The sequence below is a fragment of the Misgurnus anguillicaudatus genome, chromosome 24 (genome assembly GCF_027580225.2).
Source record: "Misgurnus anguillicaudatus chromosome 24, ASM2758022v2, whole genome shotgun sequence".
Taxonomy (NCBI): Eukaryota; Metazoa; Chordata; class Actinopteri; order Cypriniformes; family Cobitidae; genus Misgurnus; species Misgurnus anguillicaudatus.
Window position 1 is genome coordinate 17234421 of NC_073360.2, and position 21818 is coordinate 17256238.

Below are 21818 nucleotides of genomic sequence, written 5' to 3' on the forward strand. Positions count from 1 at the left end.
TTTTAAGTGCCATATAGCACCAGTGAAGCACTTGTGTAGCACCATATTGTGCTATGTAGAACCATATGTGGTGCTATATGACCCCCGCATGGTTCTTTATACTGTAGGTGCTATATTGCACTAAAAGTGGTTCTTCTGTGATTACGAGCCAAGAATCGCTTTTAGTGCTGTTTGGCACTGTTTGTTTTTTGAGTGTAAAAGTAAACATTTATGAAATAAATAAAGTTACATTCATAAATGTATATGCATGTAAAAAACTGGAGAGATAAAAGTATGGTACTGTGGAGTAGAAAGGTGTTCCTCATAAAGAAATAGTTCACCCAAATATAAAAAGTATAGGATTTATCACCCTGGATGTATATAACAAACAAATAATTTTATATTTAAGTGGCATGTTATCTAAAAAAAAAAATCTAAAATAATTTTTATTTATCTTTTTTTGTGGTGTTATGTTGTGAGTGAATATGTTGTGGTTCTTGTTATATGTATTGTATAGTTTTGATATCTTCAAGAAAAAATCTAAAAGTACTCTAGATGCCCTATTGAACACACCAGATAAAACCAGCCTAAGCTGGTTGGCTGGTTTTAGCTGGTCTCCCAGCCTGGTTTTGAGATGGTCCTCACTGCAGAACACGACATCTAGGGGGCGAGGTTGGATCCAGATCCATCTTCTCCCACTTTATATACTTTGTTCCGCCAAATGAACCAGTATATTTGCGTTGTTGTAGCCTGCAATTAGTTGCGACCTGTGGTCGCCAATGTTTGTTCTTATCAATTTAAGTCTACATTTGATTAATAATATAGTCGAGAAAGATTAATAATTTAGTAAGTAATGATCACAGTTAGGTGTAAGGGGAGGTAAGGGACACGTTCCCGACAGGGTGATATCACGGAAGGGATTTATTTGTGACCCGGTTGGCTGTACATTATCCCAATTATTACGCGGCTATTCCTATACAAGTAAATATAAAAACTAGAGCTGGGCATAGATGAATCACGATTAATCTCATACAAAATAAAAGTAATTTTTTCCTGTGTGTAATTATTATGTATATATAAATACACACACATTCATGTATGCATTTAAGATGTTTATACATATTTATTTATATTTTTATATATTCTAAATTATATATAAATAAAAAATGATATTTAAATGAAACATTTCTTAAATGTATATATATGTATGTGTGTGTGTGTTTAAATATACATAATATTTACACACATCACAAACTCATATATTATGCAAAAAAATACTTTTATTTTGTATGAGATTAATCTAGATTAATTTATGCTCAGCCCTAATAAAAACACAATTTGATTTGATATCTTTTATTAGCACTTTGTAAGAAAAGTTAACCTTCAGCGAGTGAAACCTATTTCCTAATGGCTGTAAGCAGACGCGTTAAAACAAGTTCAAAGTCCATACAAACTCCATACATTAATTTCTAAATAACAAGCCATGTATGTTATTAAAATATTTGGAGAGTTTGGTTCCAAAACGGGATAAACGCCATTTTTGAAATAAATGAGTTACTGCCAAAATCAGTATTATATCAGGTCAGTATTTAAAAGTAAATAATTAATTTTACGCAAAATCCAATATCCGCCGTGTTATTTTGTCATCTTTTCTCCCTTTTTTCCCAAAATGCGATAAACGCCACTCCTCCTTTTTTACAGAACGCAATAAATCCATTCCAGAAATTACAGCGCATCATTCACGCAATGTAAACAAACATGAAGGCGCGCTGAATACACAGAGTCCTAGTTTTCCTCATCTACTTTATACTTCGTGATCAACAAACAAAACAAAATAATACTTTAATGGCATTGATAAACCTGTGATGGTTTTCTGTGATGGGAAAGAAACGTAAGCCATCAACATCTAATAATTTACGCGAAGCACTCGGGAGACTGGTGCTTATCTCCCGACAGCATCAAGTTTCTCATGCTAACACATTGACCCCAGGGGATCTTATGAATAACTTTACATTATTTTACTCAGTCAACGAAAATCGAGCAGGACCAAAACATTTTACAGCTGATCGCTGTGAAAAATGCTAAGCAACGGCGTCAAGAATAACCGCAGCAATATGACAAAGTAAGTGTTTTGATTAATGACATTAATGTTTATTTTTTATCAGTGTATATCACTGTTCAACTAAATGAATATATCATGGCAAAGATGAATGCACATTTATACATTGATTGAATAGATTTATAGCATTTTGGAAAAAAACCCGTCATGGATTTATTGCATTTTGTGGAAAAAAATAATTAGTTTTTATAATAAATCTTTGAAAATCAAGTTATGGATTTGAATTTTTTATGTTTTTATAACCTAAAGATGCTATGGGAAAGTTTGTAACAGAAAATAGTGGTTTTCATCTTGTCACTTTCTTGGTATAGAAAACACGTTTTTACCGAAATTTGTCAAAATGGATTTATTGCGTTTTGGAACCAAACTCTTCATATATACTGTATACATTTATAGGTATTAAACTGCATGTGATATTGAATTGAAAAAAAACCTGAAAAACATTATTGCAAAAAATTACATTTTATTTAAAGGCACTACTTTTATTGTAGTCATAAGTAAAGTTTGTGTTTCCGTCAAAAGAATAACTTAATTTAGTTACGAGTCAATGAAAAAGGTAAAGCAACAACAAGTGTATGATGTGTCTTGTGGTAAAACTGCCGACCAATCAAAATGCAATGGGAAGAGATCTCTGGACCTGGATCTGAATCCAACCCCACCCCCTGGATCTGGATCCAACCCCACCCCCTGGATGTTGTGTTCTGCAGTGATGCGCTACTGGTTTTAACTGGTCTTTTCAGTAGTGTGGTTTGTAAATGTGATACAAAACTATTGCTTTTTTGAGAGAAAATTATGAATATTTTGAATTTATTTAGTAATCGATACATATCGTATCCATGGAAACATACAAATCAGTACGTTAAATTCAAACATGGCTGCACATCAGTAACTCAAATTTTATTGGCTCTTGAATGTTATGTGACTAGTTATCATATGCGTATTTCATCACAAGCTTTTTGGAGCTTTGCCAATTTAGCTCCCATATAAGAAGTTAACTCTTTCCCCGCCCGCATTTGCAGTGTCTACGTTTGCCTTTTTAAAGATTTCCTAATTTGAATATAATTGCGTACCGGTAGCCGCATATCCAAAGCCGCGCAGGATGAAAGAAACGTGGGTGTAGAACGTCTTTAAAACTTCTGCTTGTCAAAATGTTTAGACGGCACACAAAAGAGTGAGACAGTTGTATGCAGTGACGGCTCTGGGGAAATGTCTTTCAGCTTCAGAGCATTTGATGTCATTTCCATGCTTGGCAGGACACGGTATCAAGCGTTTTCTGATACTTTATTCTCCACAAAAGATAATGTGTGCAGTCGAAGCGCAGTGGTTGCTCACGGGGAACATTCTCCATTAAAAATTGAGAAAAGATGAATTTACATGACCTCTCTAAAGGCATTCAATTCTAGCAATGTGACGGGTGAGATGTAAAGGCATGGTTAGGGATAATATGAAGTGATCCTGATGTGAGAGAGGGTGGAGCCGGGGCTCTGAGTGTTTACCTTCTGCTCATCAGTGTGGATGACATCACCAGCACCATGCAAGCCACATGACACATCATATGCACGCACATGATTGGTTGAAAGGAAATTGGAAGAGGTTGCATGAAAGATACAAAACATATACAGACACAATGTAACTATGCGAAAAAGAAGTCAAAGGTTAGAACAAGCTGTGCAGAGAAACATACAACCAAGCAACTTAAAATGGTTTTAATCACAACACAATCACAACGCTGAACGTGAAAGCACATTGAGACACATTGAGCAGGATTTCCTCTTATAGAGACTGACAAGCATACGGATTAAAAATCAACAGACACAAAATCAACAAAATCTGTTTTTTGTTGTGTCAGTAAAATCTTTCAAACTGGTCTCTATGACATTCTGGTAGCTGAGTCTATGGGATTTTTTTAACCCGTTTTATAAGCTGCAATGCAAAACAGCTGCAGAAAAAGCAGTAGCACATCTAAAAAGCTGCACAATTTGCAGTATCATTCACATCTGTAGCACAAACAATAAGGCATCAAACTGTTATTCTAGATAAAACTAGATATGAACAATAGTAATACGCTGTCAATTATTTAGGTAATGAAAAGCAGAGGAAACTTTAAAGTATTTCAGTAATACTTCAGTGTCATCTTATGGACACAGCGTGTCTTGGGGTTCTCAAATGGTGGAAAAGTATTCAAAGTTGAGAAACTTTAAATACTTTATGTGTAATAAAAATCGGATTAACTGTGAGTTTCTTGAAGAAAAAACATGGATGTATGTGAAGAAAACTAATAAACAATATAAATATTTATTGTATAGGGAAAGCTCTTGGGGACTGATGTAATGTAATGTTACCATAGCTATAAGGATTATTATAAGGCTGGATAACAAACCTGTTTCCTCAGTGTAAAAATAAAAAAATTCATCTAGGGAGCATGTGAAACAATTGATAATTAAAATTCCCTATATTTTTTTATATTTATTTGATTTTAACAAAGGAAAAACTAACATCTTTATATCACAATTTAAAGACCCCATGGACTGGCTTACTACAGTACATTTCTGTTCTTTTCCTCTTGCTGTAAATCCAACATTTAACCTCTTTTTAAATAGCCAATCGTTTTTAATATTACCTCACGAGCAAAAATTTTTATTTTTACTTGCTATATAAAAGGAAGAAGATACATTGGGCAAAATATTTTGATGTGCCAATGCAAGATGAGTTGCAGTTCCCCAAAAGATTAAGACTGCAAAAATTACACTACTGTTCAAAAGTTTGGGGTCCCTCATTAATTCTATCTATGGTGCTTTTCCATTGGATAGTACTGCTTACTTTTGGGGGGGGGGTCCATTGTGTCCAGTACCTACACTCTCAGAAATAAAGGTACAAAACTGTACCTTTTCTGTCACTGGGGCTGTACCCTTTCAAAATGTACAGCTTTGCACCTAAGGATTTCATTTTAGTACCCCAGAAATACATTCTGGGACCAAAGAGAGCTTATTAGTACCTCAAAATACATATTAGTATGTCAAAGGTACATATTGGTACTAAATGTTTCCATATCTGTACCTTATGTTTCATACAATTACCTTTAAGGGAGCTGCCCCACTGACAGCTAGGGTACATATTTAGACTTTTTTCTAACAATGTAGGTCCTTAAGGTACGGTAATGTACCCAAAATTGTACTCTGTTTTGTATTCCTGTAAAGGTATCAAACGAAAACTTAGGGTACAGCCCCAGTGACAGAAAAGGTACAGTTTTGTACCTTTATTTCTGACAGTGTAGTACCTGATACTTTTTAGTACCACCTTAGTTGAGGTTCCAAGCGAGCCGTACTGATACTAAAACGTGACTTGTTAATACGGCAGATCATCACTGCTAGTGTCATTGCTAAATGCAAGATTAGCTGGCTCTTGTCTGCCATCGAGCAAACCAAGTGTGCTTTTGTTGTCTTTTAGCGGTGAAAAACATCTACATGCCATAAATCAAAAACACTATTATATCGATATGCTTCATTGCTCCCGTGTTGAGTGATGTTACGGCAGTGGAGGCGGCATGAGTGTAAAGATACTGTAAGTCTATAATCCCACCCACTCTGAAGCGGCACTAAACTGTAATGAAAAAGCAAACCGAGCTAAAGTAAAATCTATTCTGGGCTCTTATTGGCTGCTTTCTTTATTATTTAGTCAAAGTCATGCAATTTATAAAACCATTATTAAACTAAAATTGTAGTTATCTAATGAAAGAAATTAGTATTTATTGGCTACAAAACAACATTTCAAATGTTTAAACACCTTTCAGTCACGTGACCCTAAACCTTTGAACAGTAGTGTACACGCATACAGTCAACTGAAAATGCACTTGTAACACTTTATAAAAGGTTGTATTTGTTAACAATTAGTTAATGCATTAGCTTACATGAACAATCAATGAACAACTTCTACAGCATTTATAAATCTTAGTTCATGTTAATTTCAGCATTTATTAATACATTTATAAAATCAAGTGTTGTAACTGTTAACTATAATTAATGCATCATGAAGTAACATGAATATCTGGTCACACTCCATTTTACGGCATCACTGTTACAGTGTAACTATACATTTAAGTACTAAGCAATAATCATTAACAACATGTACTTACTATAGGGTTGGGGTTAGGATTAGGGTTTGGTTTAGGGTTAGTTGCGTGTAATTATGCATAATTAAATGTTATTACTATAATAATTACATGTAGCATGTGTAACAAAGACACCGCAAAACAAAGTGCCACCGAATATCTGTATTGACCTTAATTAACATTAACAGGACTTAATACATGTTGAACAACTGTATTCACTATTCACAACTATATTGAACTATATGTTCATTGAGTGCGTTTACATGTGAAGAGTTTCGTTGCAAAACGAGATAACCACCGTTTTGTTAATTGTTCAGAAATCGCGTTTTTTGGTTCTGCATTCCAATTAATTTCAATGCAACTGCAGTTGGTTTGTTTTGATTTAAACCTCCATAACTTAAAAAATACAGCTAAGTAGCACAATAAAACAAAATAATAACATGATAACATAATAATAAACATGTTTTGACAAAAATGTAAAAAAATGGATTTATCTCGTTTTGCAACAAAACTCTTCATGTACAGTCTTACTTATGCTTAGTAAACTGATTATATGTGAGGTCATGTAAACGCGTAAAACGGTTTCTTTTATCGGAGAAAGCCCATAAACGGCGTCAGCATGGGTAGTTTTTAACTCATTATCCTGATTTCGGCATGTAAACACCTTAAAAGGCTTTCTCACCGTTTTGTTCATGTGCGCATGTCTCCACGTGTGAAAGATAAACATCACACGCGGATGTAAACTCGATGTAACGCATAAAAATCTCTGCTCGACTAAAGTAGGCGGCAGAAAAACTGAAATAAAAGCTGATGTTATATTTACAGGTTCTGCAGACACAAAAAGAGATGCAACAGTATAGCTTAAGACAGATATGCCGTCAGCTTTTTGAATGATTATTATGTACCATAGGCAGTGACATCACTGCCTGCGGGAAACCTGACAAATCTCCAAGTGCCATGTAAACGCAGTTATATGCATAGGCGGTTTATTGATTTGCATGTAAACGCTTGAAACAGTTTTCTATAATAAGCAGATTTTTGATAGTTTTCGCTTATTCTGTGCATGTAAACACACTTACATTTTTTTGTTTGTTCATGTTAGTTAAAGGAACAGTATGTAAGAAATTTATATCAATTAATCGTAAAATGGCCCTGATCTGTCACTAGACATTAAGAAATCATTTCAAATATATTTATATTATATCACTCAGTGGTCTGGCCAGGATATTGTCATTTAAAAAGTGGAGTTGCAGCCCTCAACTGATGTTTATGTTGACATTTTGTGTATTGGCCACCAGTTGTGTGATTGCAGTACCAGTTTTAGCCACAAGTTTTGTGATTGCAATACCAGTTTTGGCCACAATCCTACATACTGTTCCTTTAATGCATTTACTTATGTTTACTAGTAGAGCCATATTGTAAAGTGTTACCAATGCATTTACACTTACTTAAATAATTGCAGCTAGAAAATAAATAAAAAGCCACAAATCTCCAAAATGTACTTCATGGGGTCTTTATACATCTTAATATTACAGGTAAATGAAACCAAAGTGAACAAACTATTGAGGAAATTAAGCTATGTGAAGAAACTACACTAGTCAACATTTGAAGTGGATCAAAACCTTTCATAAAAGTTGTCTTAAAAAAAAACAATACCCGTTCTTGTCAATTTTGATTAACCTTTTCAAAACACTTTAAAGGAAAACACCACCGTTTTTCAATATTTTACTATGTTCTTACCGCAACTTAGATGAATTAATACATACCTATATTTTTTCAATTGGTGCACTTAATCTTTGTACAGCGCGTCATGAATGTGTTAGCATTTAGACTAGCCCCATTCATTCCTTAGGATCCAAACAGGGATGACTTTAGAAGCCACCAAACACTTCCATGTTTTCCCTGTTTAAAGACTGTTACATGAGTAGTTACACGAGTAAGTATGGTGACACAAAATAAAATGTGGCGATTTTTTTATGCGGATAAAAAATGAGAACTATATTGTAAGGCGGAAAAGCACTTAAGTTTGCATCACTTCGACCTCAGCGTGCAGTAACATCATCACTCCTGACTACTTTTGTCAATATTACTGCCCCCGAGGTTGAAGTGCTGCAAACTAAGTGCTCTACTCGTGTAACTACTCATGTTACAGTCTTTAAATAGGGAAAACATGAAAGTGTTTGGTGGCTTCTAAATTCATCCCTGTTTGGATCTTAAGGAATGAATGGGGCTAGGCTAAATACTAACACATTCATGAAGTGCTGTACAAAGATTAAGTGCACACATTGAATAAAGATAGTTATGTATTAATTCATCTAAGTTGAGGTAAAAACATAGTAAAATATTGAAAAACTGTGGTGTTTCCCTTTAAATGTTGACTAGTACAGTATATGAGAAATGTCTGAAACAAAAAAATTAACACAATGATTACAGGGTTATGAGACACTTACTCGTGTCAGAAAAATCTAAAGAATCCAGTGGGGGGAAAACATACAAAAAAATTACATAAAATATGAAATGGAAATCACATAAATAGTCAAAAGTCAAAGTGTAAAAGCCTGTAACAAGATTTCCCATCACTCATACTTTAGGCTCCAGACTACATCCTGGATATTAGCACACTAAATGCCTTTGTTCTCTGTACTGACAGGAAATTAATCTCAGTGCACAATGTGTTGAGTGTATTATAGTGATCCTGACAACTCTATGTCTGAAACATTCAGCTCATCACAACCAGCAGGGGGAGCAAGAGGGTAATCGTGTGGGGTTTCTATACGTGCTGAGAATATCAACACAACCTCAGAAATATTCCCATAGTGTGCTGTGCTAGGGTTGTTTTTTATTGATATTCTGAAGCAATGAGAAGTCTGACTGATGAGAGCAGAACGTCTTGTTGTACCATGTAGGGAAAACAGGAGACTGGCATAAAATTTCTCATACGTATCAATTATTCACATAAGAAATAGTTAATGCATGGTGCAAACGGCATATATTATAATGTGTGTTCATGTATTCATATACTGTACTTTACGCCAACGCCATAACCGATGTTCTCATTTTACTGAATTACAAATTGACAGTTAGCCCTTTCTAACGTGGCATTAGGCATTCGTTTTAGTGTAATGCTCTTAGAAACAGAAACTGATGTCTTTCGAGTCGAGGAAATTTTTAGCTTTCATTCATAGCACATCCATAGGCGAAAGCTATGAATGATTAAAAGAAGCACAGGGTTCTTCTTGACAATGAATAATGCATACCCTGCATAGGGGAATGGAAAGCTAAAACACACTATAGTTTGGATGTGTTTGGATATTGAACTGGGCACTGCTTGCCGAGCTGTCAAATGTGGTCAGGAACCCCAGCCACGGCCTTGAAATGGTCCCTAAAACTCTCTGCATGACTGACTGACTGAGGAGGCTTGAGAGAGATGCTACAGACCAAAGTTGCACAAAGCAACCTTATCTAAAGGTCTGCATAACACTGACTCATATGGTGGGTGTTAAAAAAACAGAAGCCACTGCCCAAAACGTGTATTGGCATGTCTGGAGTTTGCATAAGTGACCCTGTTGCATTGTGGGAAAACATTTTGTGATCAGATGGGACTAAAATCAAGCAACGTGTGGCACAAATCTAACATCCTTAAAAGAAATTGCAAAAACTCATTTTTCCCACTCATCTGTCGGGCAAAAAGATAGTCCCGCCTCAAACTCATGCCATTGGTTGATGTTCAGTGTTTACACATTTTAGGGGTAGCTACTATATGAACCCACAAATGGCTTAGTGTATATTCAAATGGGGATGGAGGAAGTTTACATCTAAAAACATTATACACTTAATACAGCGTTATTGTGGTGCTACTGTAAGATTTTCTAATTCAGTAAAATGAGACATTTGTTTGCATATTAAACCGACTGGCAAAATAAAAGCCGCTAACTTATAAACTGTGAACTTAAATCATCACGTCCTGCTCCTTAACACCATCAGCACACACTGTACCTCTCAGCATCTGCGTCAACCCCAGACTTCACATTCAATGTCTGTGCAGATGGAACAATGAGCTTTTGAGAGAGAAGAACGTGATACTCACGGACGTGTTCGGTTTTGAAGGCCCACAGCTTACTGTTCTCGCCCTCGCCTTTCCCGTTGATGGCAGACATCCTGACTTCGTAATCGGTTTCGGGTTTGAGGCCCGTGACTGTGACTGAACTCAGTCCTGCCGGGATAAAGCGAGAAGCAGATTTAATCAAAATCCCATTTATTATTTTATAAACAGCGCTGTGCGTGAGTCGCGGGCTGTTACAACTGGCAAAATGAAACCTTGCTGCTGAACGCTAAGGAAATATAATTGACATTTAACACTGTGAGCTATACGTTGGTGCTGTAATTCCTTATTCACAAAAACAACACAGCAACATCATTACAATGGCCATACAATAGCAAACCTTTTGGGTATGTCTATGTAAAGCCTAGAGTAATCTTGTGTTTTTAGGTGTATGTGCACGGTCGAACGCACAGCCATTTGACTCGTATGTGTACACAGGCGTTCGACATATGGGTATTGCTATAAAATGCAAAGCAACTGGGCTACGACTGTACGTGAACCCTTGCGTATGCATAAAACGCGACTGTACTTCTATAAAAGTAAAAGAACATTTAATTTGCAAAATATACACTTTTATTTAACTACAGTTCTTTTTTTTACTTCTAACTCACGTTCTATCTGATCCCATTTTTTAAACTTTAGTTAGTGTGTAATGTTGCTATAATATCATTCATAATACCTGTAAAATGATAAAGCTTAAAGTTCACTGCCACATTTTCTTTAACAGAATTCGCCTTTCAAAGCCTACAGCGAACGGCCGGTTTGGACTACAGCCCTCTACTTCCTGTTTTAATGACATCACTAGAACAGTTTTTTGACTAAACTCCGCCCACGGGAATACGTCAGTCGCCAGTTAAGCTAATGGCAAGCTAAGATGTTATCCAATCACAACACAAGGACTTTTTTTCAAGGACTTTCCAGGTCCAATACCCTCAAATTCAAGGACTAAATGTGGGGACACATTTCAAGTGTTAACCTTTTAAGATACATTGTAACAGTTCCCTTTCGAGGGAACACGCACTGCGTCACTGCGGTAACACTTTGGGGACGTCTCCAGGGGTAAGTACGTCTGAATGTGTATATCAAATTCAGTGAGGCTTAACGGCAAAGACAGGGTGACACGGGAGACAAGAAGTATATCGCTATCTGAAATATTGCCAAAGACAATACAGGGACACAGGAAGTATGGCAAGGGAGACGCAGCGTCTTGTTCCGTTCTCAGGGAACAACAGTTACATACATAACCTGAGACGTTTTCATGTGTCAAACACAACTATGCAAAAAAGCATTTTGGTATGAATCAACATTCGCATACAGAAGATATAAGCATTTAAAGCGAACTGTTTAGCATGTGTGCTTAAAGGCTAGAAATGTTATGATATTATCCAGGGAATAATATGGATTTTTTTCAGAAAACGTCTTGCATAAAACAAGATTCAAGCACTTTCAATGATCTGTATCTATGTATGTATATTTTCAAAAACTTCCCAGGGCCTTGAATTTTTTCCCCCAGATTCACAAACTTTCAAGGATTTCAAGGACCCGTGGGAACCCTGTGTACTTCTAGCTTAAAACTGATCTTGCATAAACTTACTTTACTACTGTAAATTTACAATTTTACAAATGTACACTTTGCTACTGTACCTTTAAGACATGCATATCTAAATAATCACTTTTAAAATCTGCAAGCTACGCACTGATGTTGACAACTCACCATCTTTGACTTCATAGACGCGCTGAACCCATTTCTCTCGGCCCACCGCTCTCCACTCCGCTCTGTACTTGAGCACAGGAACTCCTCCTGTGGATTCGGGCTCCTCAAAAAGCACCTGAGCCGTGCTGGAGTACGGCAGGGCCTGAGTGATGACGGGCGCTGAGGGTACATCTGCGCAACAGGTAAGACACAATTTTTCAAATGTGGCTTACACCTAATTACACGGCCTGTATGGCTTTGGGCCTAATATTGTTTTCACACAGTAAAAAAGTCAGTTTATCAAGCAGCGGCTGTAATGTCAAGTGATTTACAAAAATATATATACCTCGCTATCGAAATGCAACCAAACGTTCAATGTCAATGTGATTTACTGCTGCTATAACCAACTGTGCATGTGCAAGTTTAGTGAGATCGATGAGAAAACATACCGGCAGGGATCAGAATAAACTCTTGGGATTCGGTCCCGATCTCATTGGAAGCAGTGCAGTTGTAGTTGCCGAAATCGCTCGACTCTGGGTTGACCTGTGATAGATCAAATGAATATATTAACCTCTGGCTTCTATCTGGGTACTTATCTTTCACTCGCGTGTTTTACTGTTGTCATTCCATTAGCAGAATGTGTATTTACTCTTGACCGCGTGCTCTCGTGATACAATATTGATGAGACAAGGGATGCAGTAGTGCCCTAAAGCAACACTATCGCATCCTCTGTGAATCACCTGAAAACACACCCAGGTAGGGTTGCCAGGTCAGCGTAATAAAACCATCCTAATTGCCAATCAAAAGTAGGCCAAAACAAGCCCAATGACAATATCCAAAAAAACAAAGGTCTATATAAGCCACTCTCGTACCTAAAATACGTATTTTACAGTTACGTAAACGTACGTTTTCTTCTTGAATTACTGTATAGTAGTATTAATCATAAACACAGCCTGTTTTCATATATAACATCATGATGCCTTAAAGGAGTTGTATGTAACATTACGTTTTGGAGACAGTCCAATATTGCCAGACACAGGAGCGCAACTGACGACGGAGGCATACGTTTATCTGCTCATTTATGTGTTTGCAACGTTTTTGTCATCTGCAAATCACAAACCCGCTTGTGTGGATTATTATAGCTCAATCTGCGGCTCATTTCGGAGGTTGTGTCCAACAGAGGTGGCCTTTGTGGGCCATTGCGGTCTCATTTAGGCAACGGTGATAACTGGCAACCGAGCTGTCGAAATACATTATTAGGTAAATTGGCAGTAGGCAGGATCACACAGACAAAAACAGATATTTCGGACTGGAAGGCGCATTTCAAAATGAGAAAAATTCGTTATAGGATTGTTTTTCAGGAAAACAGATACCTGAATTTAGCATGTTTCCTAAATATCTACAAATATATTATAGTATATTTATATTAGCATTTTTAGTACAGTCAAAAACCAACATACAGCTCCTTTAAGATGGACAAAATAGCCCAATTCTGCAGAGAAATAAAACCCTTGGCAACCCTGAATCAAAAAGATAAGCTAGATCATTTTTTTTATTTTGCTTCATTATTTTGCTTAAAACTTGATTATGGTTATTAAGGCTACTTTTATTAAGGATCATTAAAAATGTATTTGCCTTCTGAATGTATTTTACTGTATTAGAGTAAAACTAATACTGTTATTCAGTGTCTTTTTAAACTATAGCATCAAGTAAAATGGTTCAATCTTACAATACTGCCAGCGACAAACACTGTACACACACTTCTGCTTTAAAGACAACAAATAGTACAATGATGTATAAATACCACTGTAATTCAATAAAAAATAATAAATGAGATATTTGAGATAATTATCAAAAAATCCCATAAATCTTTATGGTTCTAAAAATCTTAAATTTCTTCAATATAATATATAATCAAATGAGGGCTGTCAAAAGATGAACTGTGATTAATCGAATACAAAATAAAAGTTTGTTTTTGCATAATATATGTGTGCACTGTGTGTATTATAATTATATTTATATTATATATATAGATAAAAAAATTAAATGTATACATGTATGTGTGTAGTTATATATACAAAATAATTACACACAGTGCACACACACATATATCATGCAAAAACAAAATAAAAGTTTGTTTTTGCATAACGTGTGTGTGTGTGTGTAATTATTTTGCAATTAATCGCAATAATCTTTTGACAGCCCTACATTAAATATATGCATTCATTTTTAATCTCCAAATCTTATATTTTTCTATTTCATTTCCCACCATACACCAACATGATTTTAACAAGCTATTAAATTATGATAGGGCTGTCAAAAGATTAATCACATACAAAATAAAAGTTTGTGTTTGCATAATATATTTGCGTGTGTATTGTGTGTAATTATTATGTATATATAAACACACAAATATTTTGTAATGTATTTACCTTATTTTAAAACCTGCTAAGAACTAGATGATTTTATCATGTCCTAATAAATAAAACCATATAATTCAATGAGAACGTAGTATGAATGTGACTCTGTATTTCACGACATGGTGCGATTTCCCTTCCTGTTGCTCTGGTGTATAATAAATGCATATGTTTTCAGGAAAACATCTGCATGGGCCGTACCTCCAGGTAACTGGCGGAAGACGTGTTGTAGATCTTGATGTTGGTGGTGTTAGCGTTAGGCAGCTGTATCCCGTCTCGCAACCACATAATAGACACATTGCTGGGGTGAGCCAGGACTTCACAGCTGATGTTGGCTGGGTTGCCCTCCCACGTGTACACCGTTACTGAGCCCTGGATTTTCGGGGCATCTGTGATGAAAGGCAAAGCGCATACAAGTAAAAACAAAATACCTGCAGGTTGAGCTGACCCTTCATCTACCTACAGTATATCCCATCTATCTCCTTTGTGGGCGAACAAACCGCCTCTTCCATCATCTTTGATGTTTTTATTCTGAGGATTAGGGTGGTAAAAGATCCAAATGCCCATGGCTTAAGAATACAACACAATGCTGAATTTTGAAAACAATGAGTTGCATGTGAGGTGCGAGATGCTGAATGCATGCATTTGTGGACGTATGTGGAAGCATAAGTATTCCTCTCCATGCAGGCACGACTTTGATGTGATGGACATGACTGGGCCAACATTTCCTCCCATACTGCGTGTGAAAAGCACCCAGCCCTCTGAGATACTTCTGTTGTTTTCACATTCATCTGAGCTTCAGATGTCATTAGTCCCAGCTCAACAACGCTGGTACAAATTCAAGAAAAACATGCAAGAAGGGAAGGCTGGATTTTTCACAGCATACGCCACTACTAATATGAAAACAAATACAAACACGCACAGTGGGAGAAGCACAATGGGATGGAACGGGGTGGTAGCGTTTGCCTGCTAAAACATTGTGGGTAGAAGTGTGCATTGTTTATTATGTTGCAACAATATATAATCTCTGTTATTGTCTTTATGTCGTTTTAATTTATTTTTGCAATGCAAAGAGTATTTTGTATTATTGAAACTGACGAAATGTTTCGATGCTTTGTGGTGGATTGATACCTTTTAGGGCTGGGTATTGCGACCAATTTTTCGATCCGATTCTTTTGTATGTGGTTTCGATTTGTTTTGATCCAGTCTAATATCGATTACTTATCAATATTTTATTTGAAATTTTAGATTTGCAGACATAATTTATTTGGTGTGCTCACTGTGCTGTCACTTTTATGTTGTGTTTACACCAGCTGCGGTAGAGACAGCAAAAACGCGTTATTCGCGCGTAGTTGGACGCTTGAACATTTGAGTTTACTCGCTTCATTTGCGCCTGAAATTCTAGTCATTCGAGGCATTCACGCAGAAATTCACGTCATGGGAGGGGTTTCTGCAACTCTGCTCGCTTGCTGTAATCACGTCATTACTACAGCAAGGTCCTGATTGGTTAACGCAGCACGGAAATCTGCCGCAGATGCCTAATCACGTCTTTGCATTGACTTAACATGTAAATCACTTGCGCTTCCCGCGTCTACCGCGTCTGGTGTAAACCCAGCATAAGACCTACAGATCCAATATACTGTTAGACATGTGTTTCTTTCTAAATAGTTTGGATTTACACAACAGACGTTCACAACAGACGGTTTTTCTAAATAATTTTGTGTTAATTGTAGGGCTGTCAAAATATTAATCGGGATTACTCGCATAAAAAATTTAAGTTTGTGTTTGCATAACATATTTGCGTGTGTATTGCATGTAATTATAATATAAACACACAAATACATTTAAGAAATTTAAAAAACAAGTTATTTATGTATAACTTTTATATATAAAAATTAATATATATACATATTAGGGCTGGGATAAACAATTTTTTTACGATTAATCTAGCGATTATTTTCCGATACATCGATTAATCTAACAATTCATTTTCTCAGTCCGATTTGATTTCGATTCGATTCTCGATTATTTACCCATTAATTAACTAATAGCAATTTATACATGTTGATTTACATATCTGAATGAAAAAAAAAACATGAATTCCTTAACACTGTAAAAAAAATTGAAAGACTATACAAGTAATGCATTCTTAGTCAGAGGCAGCATTCAATAAAATGTTTTGCCGCGTTTGCAGCGCATACTGTACAGTTTAGTAACAGTATAAAAATCTCAAGTTCACATTACTTTATTCTACATGCATTTATGAGCAAAACCTCTTCAATGTGCCTTTTGATGGTCAATGTAATTTTTATAACTGTGATTTGTTTAATCCACATTGTTTTCGTGCTGTTATAGTCCATGTAATGACAGATATAAACACAATTATAGACTTAAGAATCACATACATTATTAAATCTCTTTCTCTTAAGTTTATTAAGATAGATGAGGACTCAATTAGATAAATGGGCGGAGAGAAGGCGATCTCATTTGGCTATTAACACATTCAACCGCATGTGCGTTTACACTACACAAGCTTAGCAAGCTGACCGGACGTGACATGGGGGCATGGCAGCATCAACGATTCCATTTTTTTATTCGAAGTTCGAGGTTGTGACATAATTTCAATCGACACCCTTAATATATATATTTGACAGCCCTAGTAAATTGCCTTGTTAAAGCGCAAAAACATGAACCCAGTATTTGCACGCTGTCTGAAGCCTTGAGATGTGGCTTGCGCGATTTCTTAAACAGCATGTGAGTAGCGCATTAGGATTGTTTTTACGTTTTCTTAAAACACGTGCAAATTATGAACTTTGTGACAATGTAACACTGGCCCGAGGGTGCAAGTTAAAGCATCGTTCATGCTTGCCCTGGGTCAACGGTACTTCCTTACAATCCCTCAAAAGCATGCACAACAATAATCGATTCAAGGATTTCCCGAATCTATATTGTTTTAATAAATTCGAGATTGATTAAATAAAATCGCAGACACAATATTTCGCCCAACCCTAATACCTAGATACAAATTTAACATGATGCACTTTTATTCTTACTAACTTTTGTTTTGTTTATGTTAAATAACTGCAAATGTGCTAAATAAAAATCTACTTAGACCCACACTTACTATAGGTTTACTATAGTTAAACCATGATTACCTTAAATTAATCATTGTCTTGCTATAGTAACCATAGTTATAATTTTTGAAATAATAATCAATATGCCAAAAGAAAATACTTCACTATTGTTTATAAAACCATGGTAAATTTTCATAAAGGCAGTGTCCCAACCAGGTGAGATGCAACAAAACAACATTCATTAAATATTTTCTGTGTAATTTTAAATCTCGATTTGAACTAGAAAATAAAATACTTTTGTGGGTTGCTTGGTTTAAATTTTTGATGCACCATGCTGGATAGCCCCTGCCATTCTGAAATCTCATTGGTCAAAATCCTGCTCCACACAGCTATATATTAAACATCAAATATGTTGGCAGTGTTTTTTGTTTGCACATTGCTAGAATCTTCCCAAAGTCAAAAGGACTTTCACTTATAAACTTTGATTGATCTCCTGTGTATGGGTGTAAAAATCTTGAGGGGGGAGCTGCAGCTTTGATACATTTTAACAACATCATTGTAGCGAGTTGCCATATGCTCTGGCTTACAGCCGAGCTCAGTATCTTTACATGGGAAACTCAACACTGCTGTGAATTAAACATTTGCCTTTGAGGGATATCAAACACTGAGCTGGTAGAAGCTAATGAGGCTACAGACGGACTCACAGAGAACTTCCAGATTCACAGGCTGTGCGGTCTCTCCAATGGCATTACGGGCTGTGCAGAGGTACTCGCCGGCATCTGTATACTGGACGTACTTAAGGGTGAGCGAAGACACGCGTGCGTCGCTACGGACCAACACGTCACCATCAGGACCCTAAACACAGAGACGAAAAACAGAAATTGCCTCCATCAAAATTCACAGCAACACTTCCAATGAATACACTAGACTTTGATCGATAGGGTTAACTGTTGTTTTTCTTTCATAGGAATTAGATGTACAAATGTCATAGATGAACATAGCATGAATGGTAAATGAATAAATAAATAAAAAGCTGACTATATACAATAAATCAAATTATAAAATGTTATGTGACCATGTCTGTGAAATCAAATACTGAGATTAGTAGCATAAAAGTTTACATTAACCCTTTACACAAAGAGATTACGGAAAATATACGGAAAATGCATCCAGGATTTGTCCGGGATCGTTTGATTTTTGGGTTATTTACACTGCCAATGATTTTCCAGAATATGTGCTTGAATTCACACACATACCATAAAGATCCCTTAAAGCCACGTGACATATTTTTTCCACAGCGTCTAAAGTTTGCTAATTATCCGTGATTTCTCTCTCGAAACCACGCGGGTGAATTTTAGTTCATGACAAGATCATAAGGAGCGCATGATGAGCTGTTCTTTCATGCTGGTGAATGATCTCAGCTTCAGCGCAGATAGTAACAAGCTCCCTGATATCTGCTTCAGTCCAGTTTGACAACATTTTTTCGTCGTAAATGTTGATCTGCGTTTAAATCCCTGTGTCAAAAAGCTCAAAAATAACTTCTGGTTGCGATGGCACGCCTCTTACGACATTATTTCTGTGTCTTGTTCACACATAATGGTTTCTGTGTACTGTATGTTACGGCAATGCTACTAGGTCCGCATCACGGAAGCGATTCCAGAACATTTACTGGGCGCGTTTGCGTTCACACAGAAGCCTCTCTGCAAATTTTACGGAAATGGTAACCTTATTAAATCAATATTAAAGATATCAGGTTTATATTTAGACATTTATATTTTTCACAGAATGTTCTTTACATTATGTAGGATGATTTTATGTAGAAACCCTAAATTACAAAAAAAGACTGTAGCTGGGTTTTCACAGGTAAGGTCACATTTGATGAATTTTGTATTAACTTCACTTAAACAATAAACAACTTTAAAGAGCCACACAGATCCAAAATCGAAAATGACCTGTATTGCAGTGTGTCATGTAGCTGGCAAAGTAGGCAAAGTAGTAGTAGCCTTGCCCGCTGGAGAAACGAAAACAATGACCTGCCCACAGCTAGTTAGTGTGTAAACATCATATCACGCTGTGTTTTCAGTTTGTGTTGTTTTCACTACCATAGGATGAAGATATATGAAGAATATGCGATTAAATTACTTTTCAAGAAGGAATATACTAAACGTTTGGCTATGAAGAATCAGTGGTTAAAATTACTTTTTCACGGAGGGATTTACTAGACGTTTGGCAATGAAAGATGGTTCAGTACCCACTTTATTAGGAACAACATGTGTCTCCTAACCACAACCTGTAAAAATTTTAATGTCTGTCGTCGTTTTTATAACCTGGACTATTGATGAATGATGTGTATTGATGTTGTTTTTTAAACTCTTAATATACTGTCAGAGGGTCACGTTAGCAAGCGTGCTCACAAACTCATGCTCACTTACGGTTTTGCAATGACCCGGTTAGCGTACATACATGCTTAAATGATTGTAAAATGTTAGTTTCTATCGTCATTTGTATTGCTTGGATTAATGATGAATGATGTTGTTGTTTAAACTCTTAATATACTGTCAGAGAGTCATGTTAGCAAGCGGCTAGCGCATGCTCACTAACGGTTTTGCAATGACCCGGTTAGCGTACATACATGCTTAAATGAGAGTAAAATGTTTGTTTCCATCGTCGTTTTTATTGCTTGGATTAATGATCTGTATTGATATCGATAATGTCTTCTCAGTAAATCATGTTGCACTATTGTTGGTCTGATCTGTAGTCTGTGCGGAGACTCTGTCAGTTGACCATTCAGAGCAGAGTAGGCTACTGAAAGGTGGGGTTTAGGCAGACTGAGTCGTTGAACTGCTTCACGCGAATCGTTTGGGGATCTCTAAGAAAAATTCCAGTGTTTTTTCACCTTGCATGCATTTAAACCTGTTGTCCGGGACTTATAAACAGTGATAGGATGCTTAAAATTGGCAGCTTACTGGCTCTTTAAATTATTAATATATTTTATTCTGAAACTTATACTCATAGTTATAGCTGCTCATACAAACTGTGTTTGGAATCAAAATGGGTAAAATTTTACCCTCGCTGCAGAAATTTGTATATAATTTTTTTATAAATATTTGATTAAATCAATATTTCTCTAAATAGTCACACTTTGAATTAAATGCCCTGATGGATGTTGTTTGATCGGGTGTTTTCATGATGATCATGTATGAGTACTTTTCCCAATGCTGCGACTGAGGGTCAAATTTCAAATTAAAGGTATGTACTCGTTTTTTATTTTCATAACTCCTGACAAAAATGAATACATTACTGTCACTATAGGATTTTTAGAATAAAATAAAGGTCAAAAACTAAATCTTAAGTCTTAACCCTTTTTACTTTTGATATCTAATGTAACATTTCAGTCATCCCGCCCCCTTCGTTTTATCAAATAAATGTAGCACCACCAAACATTTCAGTTAAAAAAAACATGTTCTTTTAACTTTTTTTATTTAGTTTATATTTTATTACGCCAATATTTTCTCTAAATTATATCATAGGTTAGGATAAATTTGCTGTTTTGTTTCTTGGCTTATTCTGTACTTTATTCGTGAAAAGTGCCACACACAGGTTTAGTACGTTTTCCTTGTGTTTCCTTAAAAAGCAACTATGCAGCAACCTTTTGTAACTCCAATTCAAACAGCCCCTATAAAAGCGGGCCTCTGTGTCTGAGAAATGGAAATTTGACAGAACAATTCTTCACTTAAGTATGCAAGGTATTCAGTGACCCTGAAACGGGCAACGACGAAGAAAACAAAACGGGTAGGGAGAGGGTTGGTGAACAGAAGATATAAATAACAGTCTTTAATGTGCCGAGTGAAGACGTAGGAAAGAACATCAATAATGCAGAGCGTGAGGCAGGGAAAGCCATTTTCACACAGCTGTTACTTCATCAACTCTACGTCACACCAACTCCACAGACTCTGACCATTTCACAACGTCCCACAGCTCATTTTAAAGATGAGCCACAAAGTGTAGAGCTTATCATGCCACGCTTGCATTTTCCTTTAGCTTGCGGCTTCACCTAACCTTGTGCGTATTATGAAGATGAGTGATTTGAACAACCAATGTTTTTTCAAGCGCTGTATAATTTCCACATACTTCAGCAGGAGTGTCAAACACACGGGCCATGTGGCGATTGAGAGTTGGATTTGTTTTATTGTATGAAAATCATAATATCCTTTTGGTAACTACAGCAGAACCGATAAAACCTTTAATAAATCTTTTAATTTGTGTTGCATGTTATAGCTGGCATCATGTCCTGGCTTAATATACCAAAATACAACAAAACGAGAG

The 21818-nt window shown here is 36.2% G+C and overlaps 1 protein-coding gene across 6 annotated transcripts in view; it reads right to left on the reverse strand.

The window, feature by feature from the left end:
- ncam1b (neural cell adhesion molecule 1b) overlaps positions 1-21818 on the reverse strand; it is a 126369-nt gene that overhangs the window by 26614 nt on the left and 77937 nt on the right. For all 6 annotated transcript variants that reach the window (XM_055196268.2, XM_055196270.2, XM_073863239.1 and 3 more), the window contains 5 exons: positions 18197-18347; positions 14620-14807; positions 12451-12544; positions 12023-12193; positions 10294-10419 (listed from right to left, as the gene is read on the reverse strand). In XM_055196268.2, the coding sequence (XP_055052243.2) occupies positions 10294-10419; positions 12023-12193; positions 12451-12544; positions 14620-14807; positions 18197-18347 (730 nt within the window). The remainder of the gene's footprint in view (positions 1-10293; positions 10420-12022; positions 12194-12450; positions 12545-14619; positions 14808-18196; positions 18348-21818) is intronic.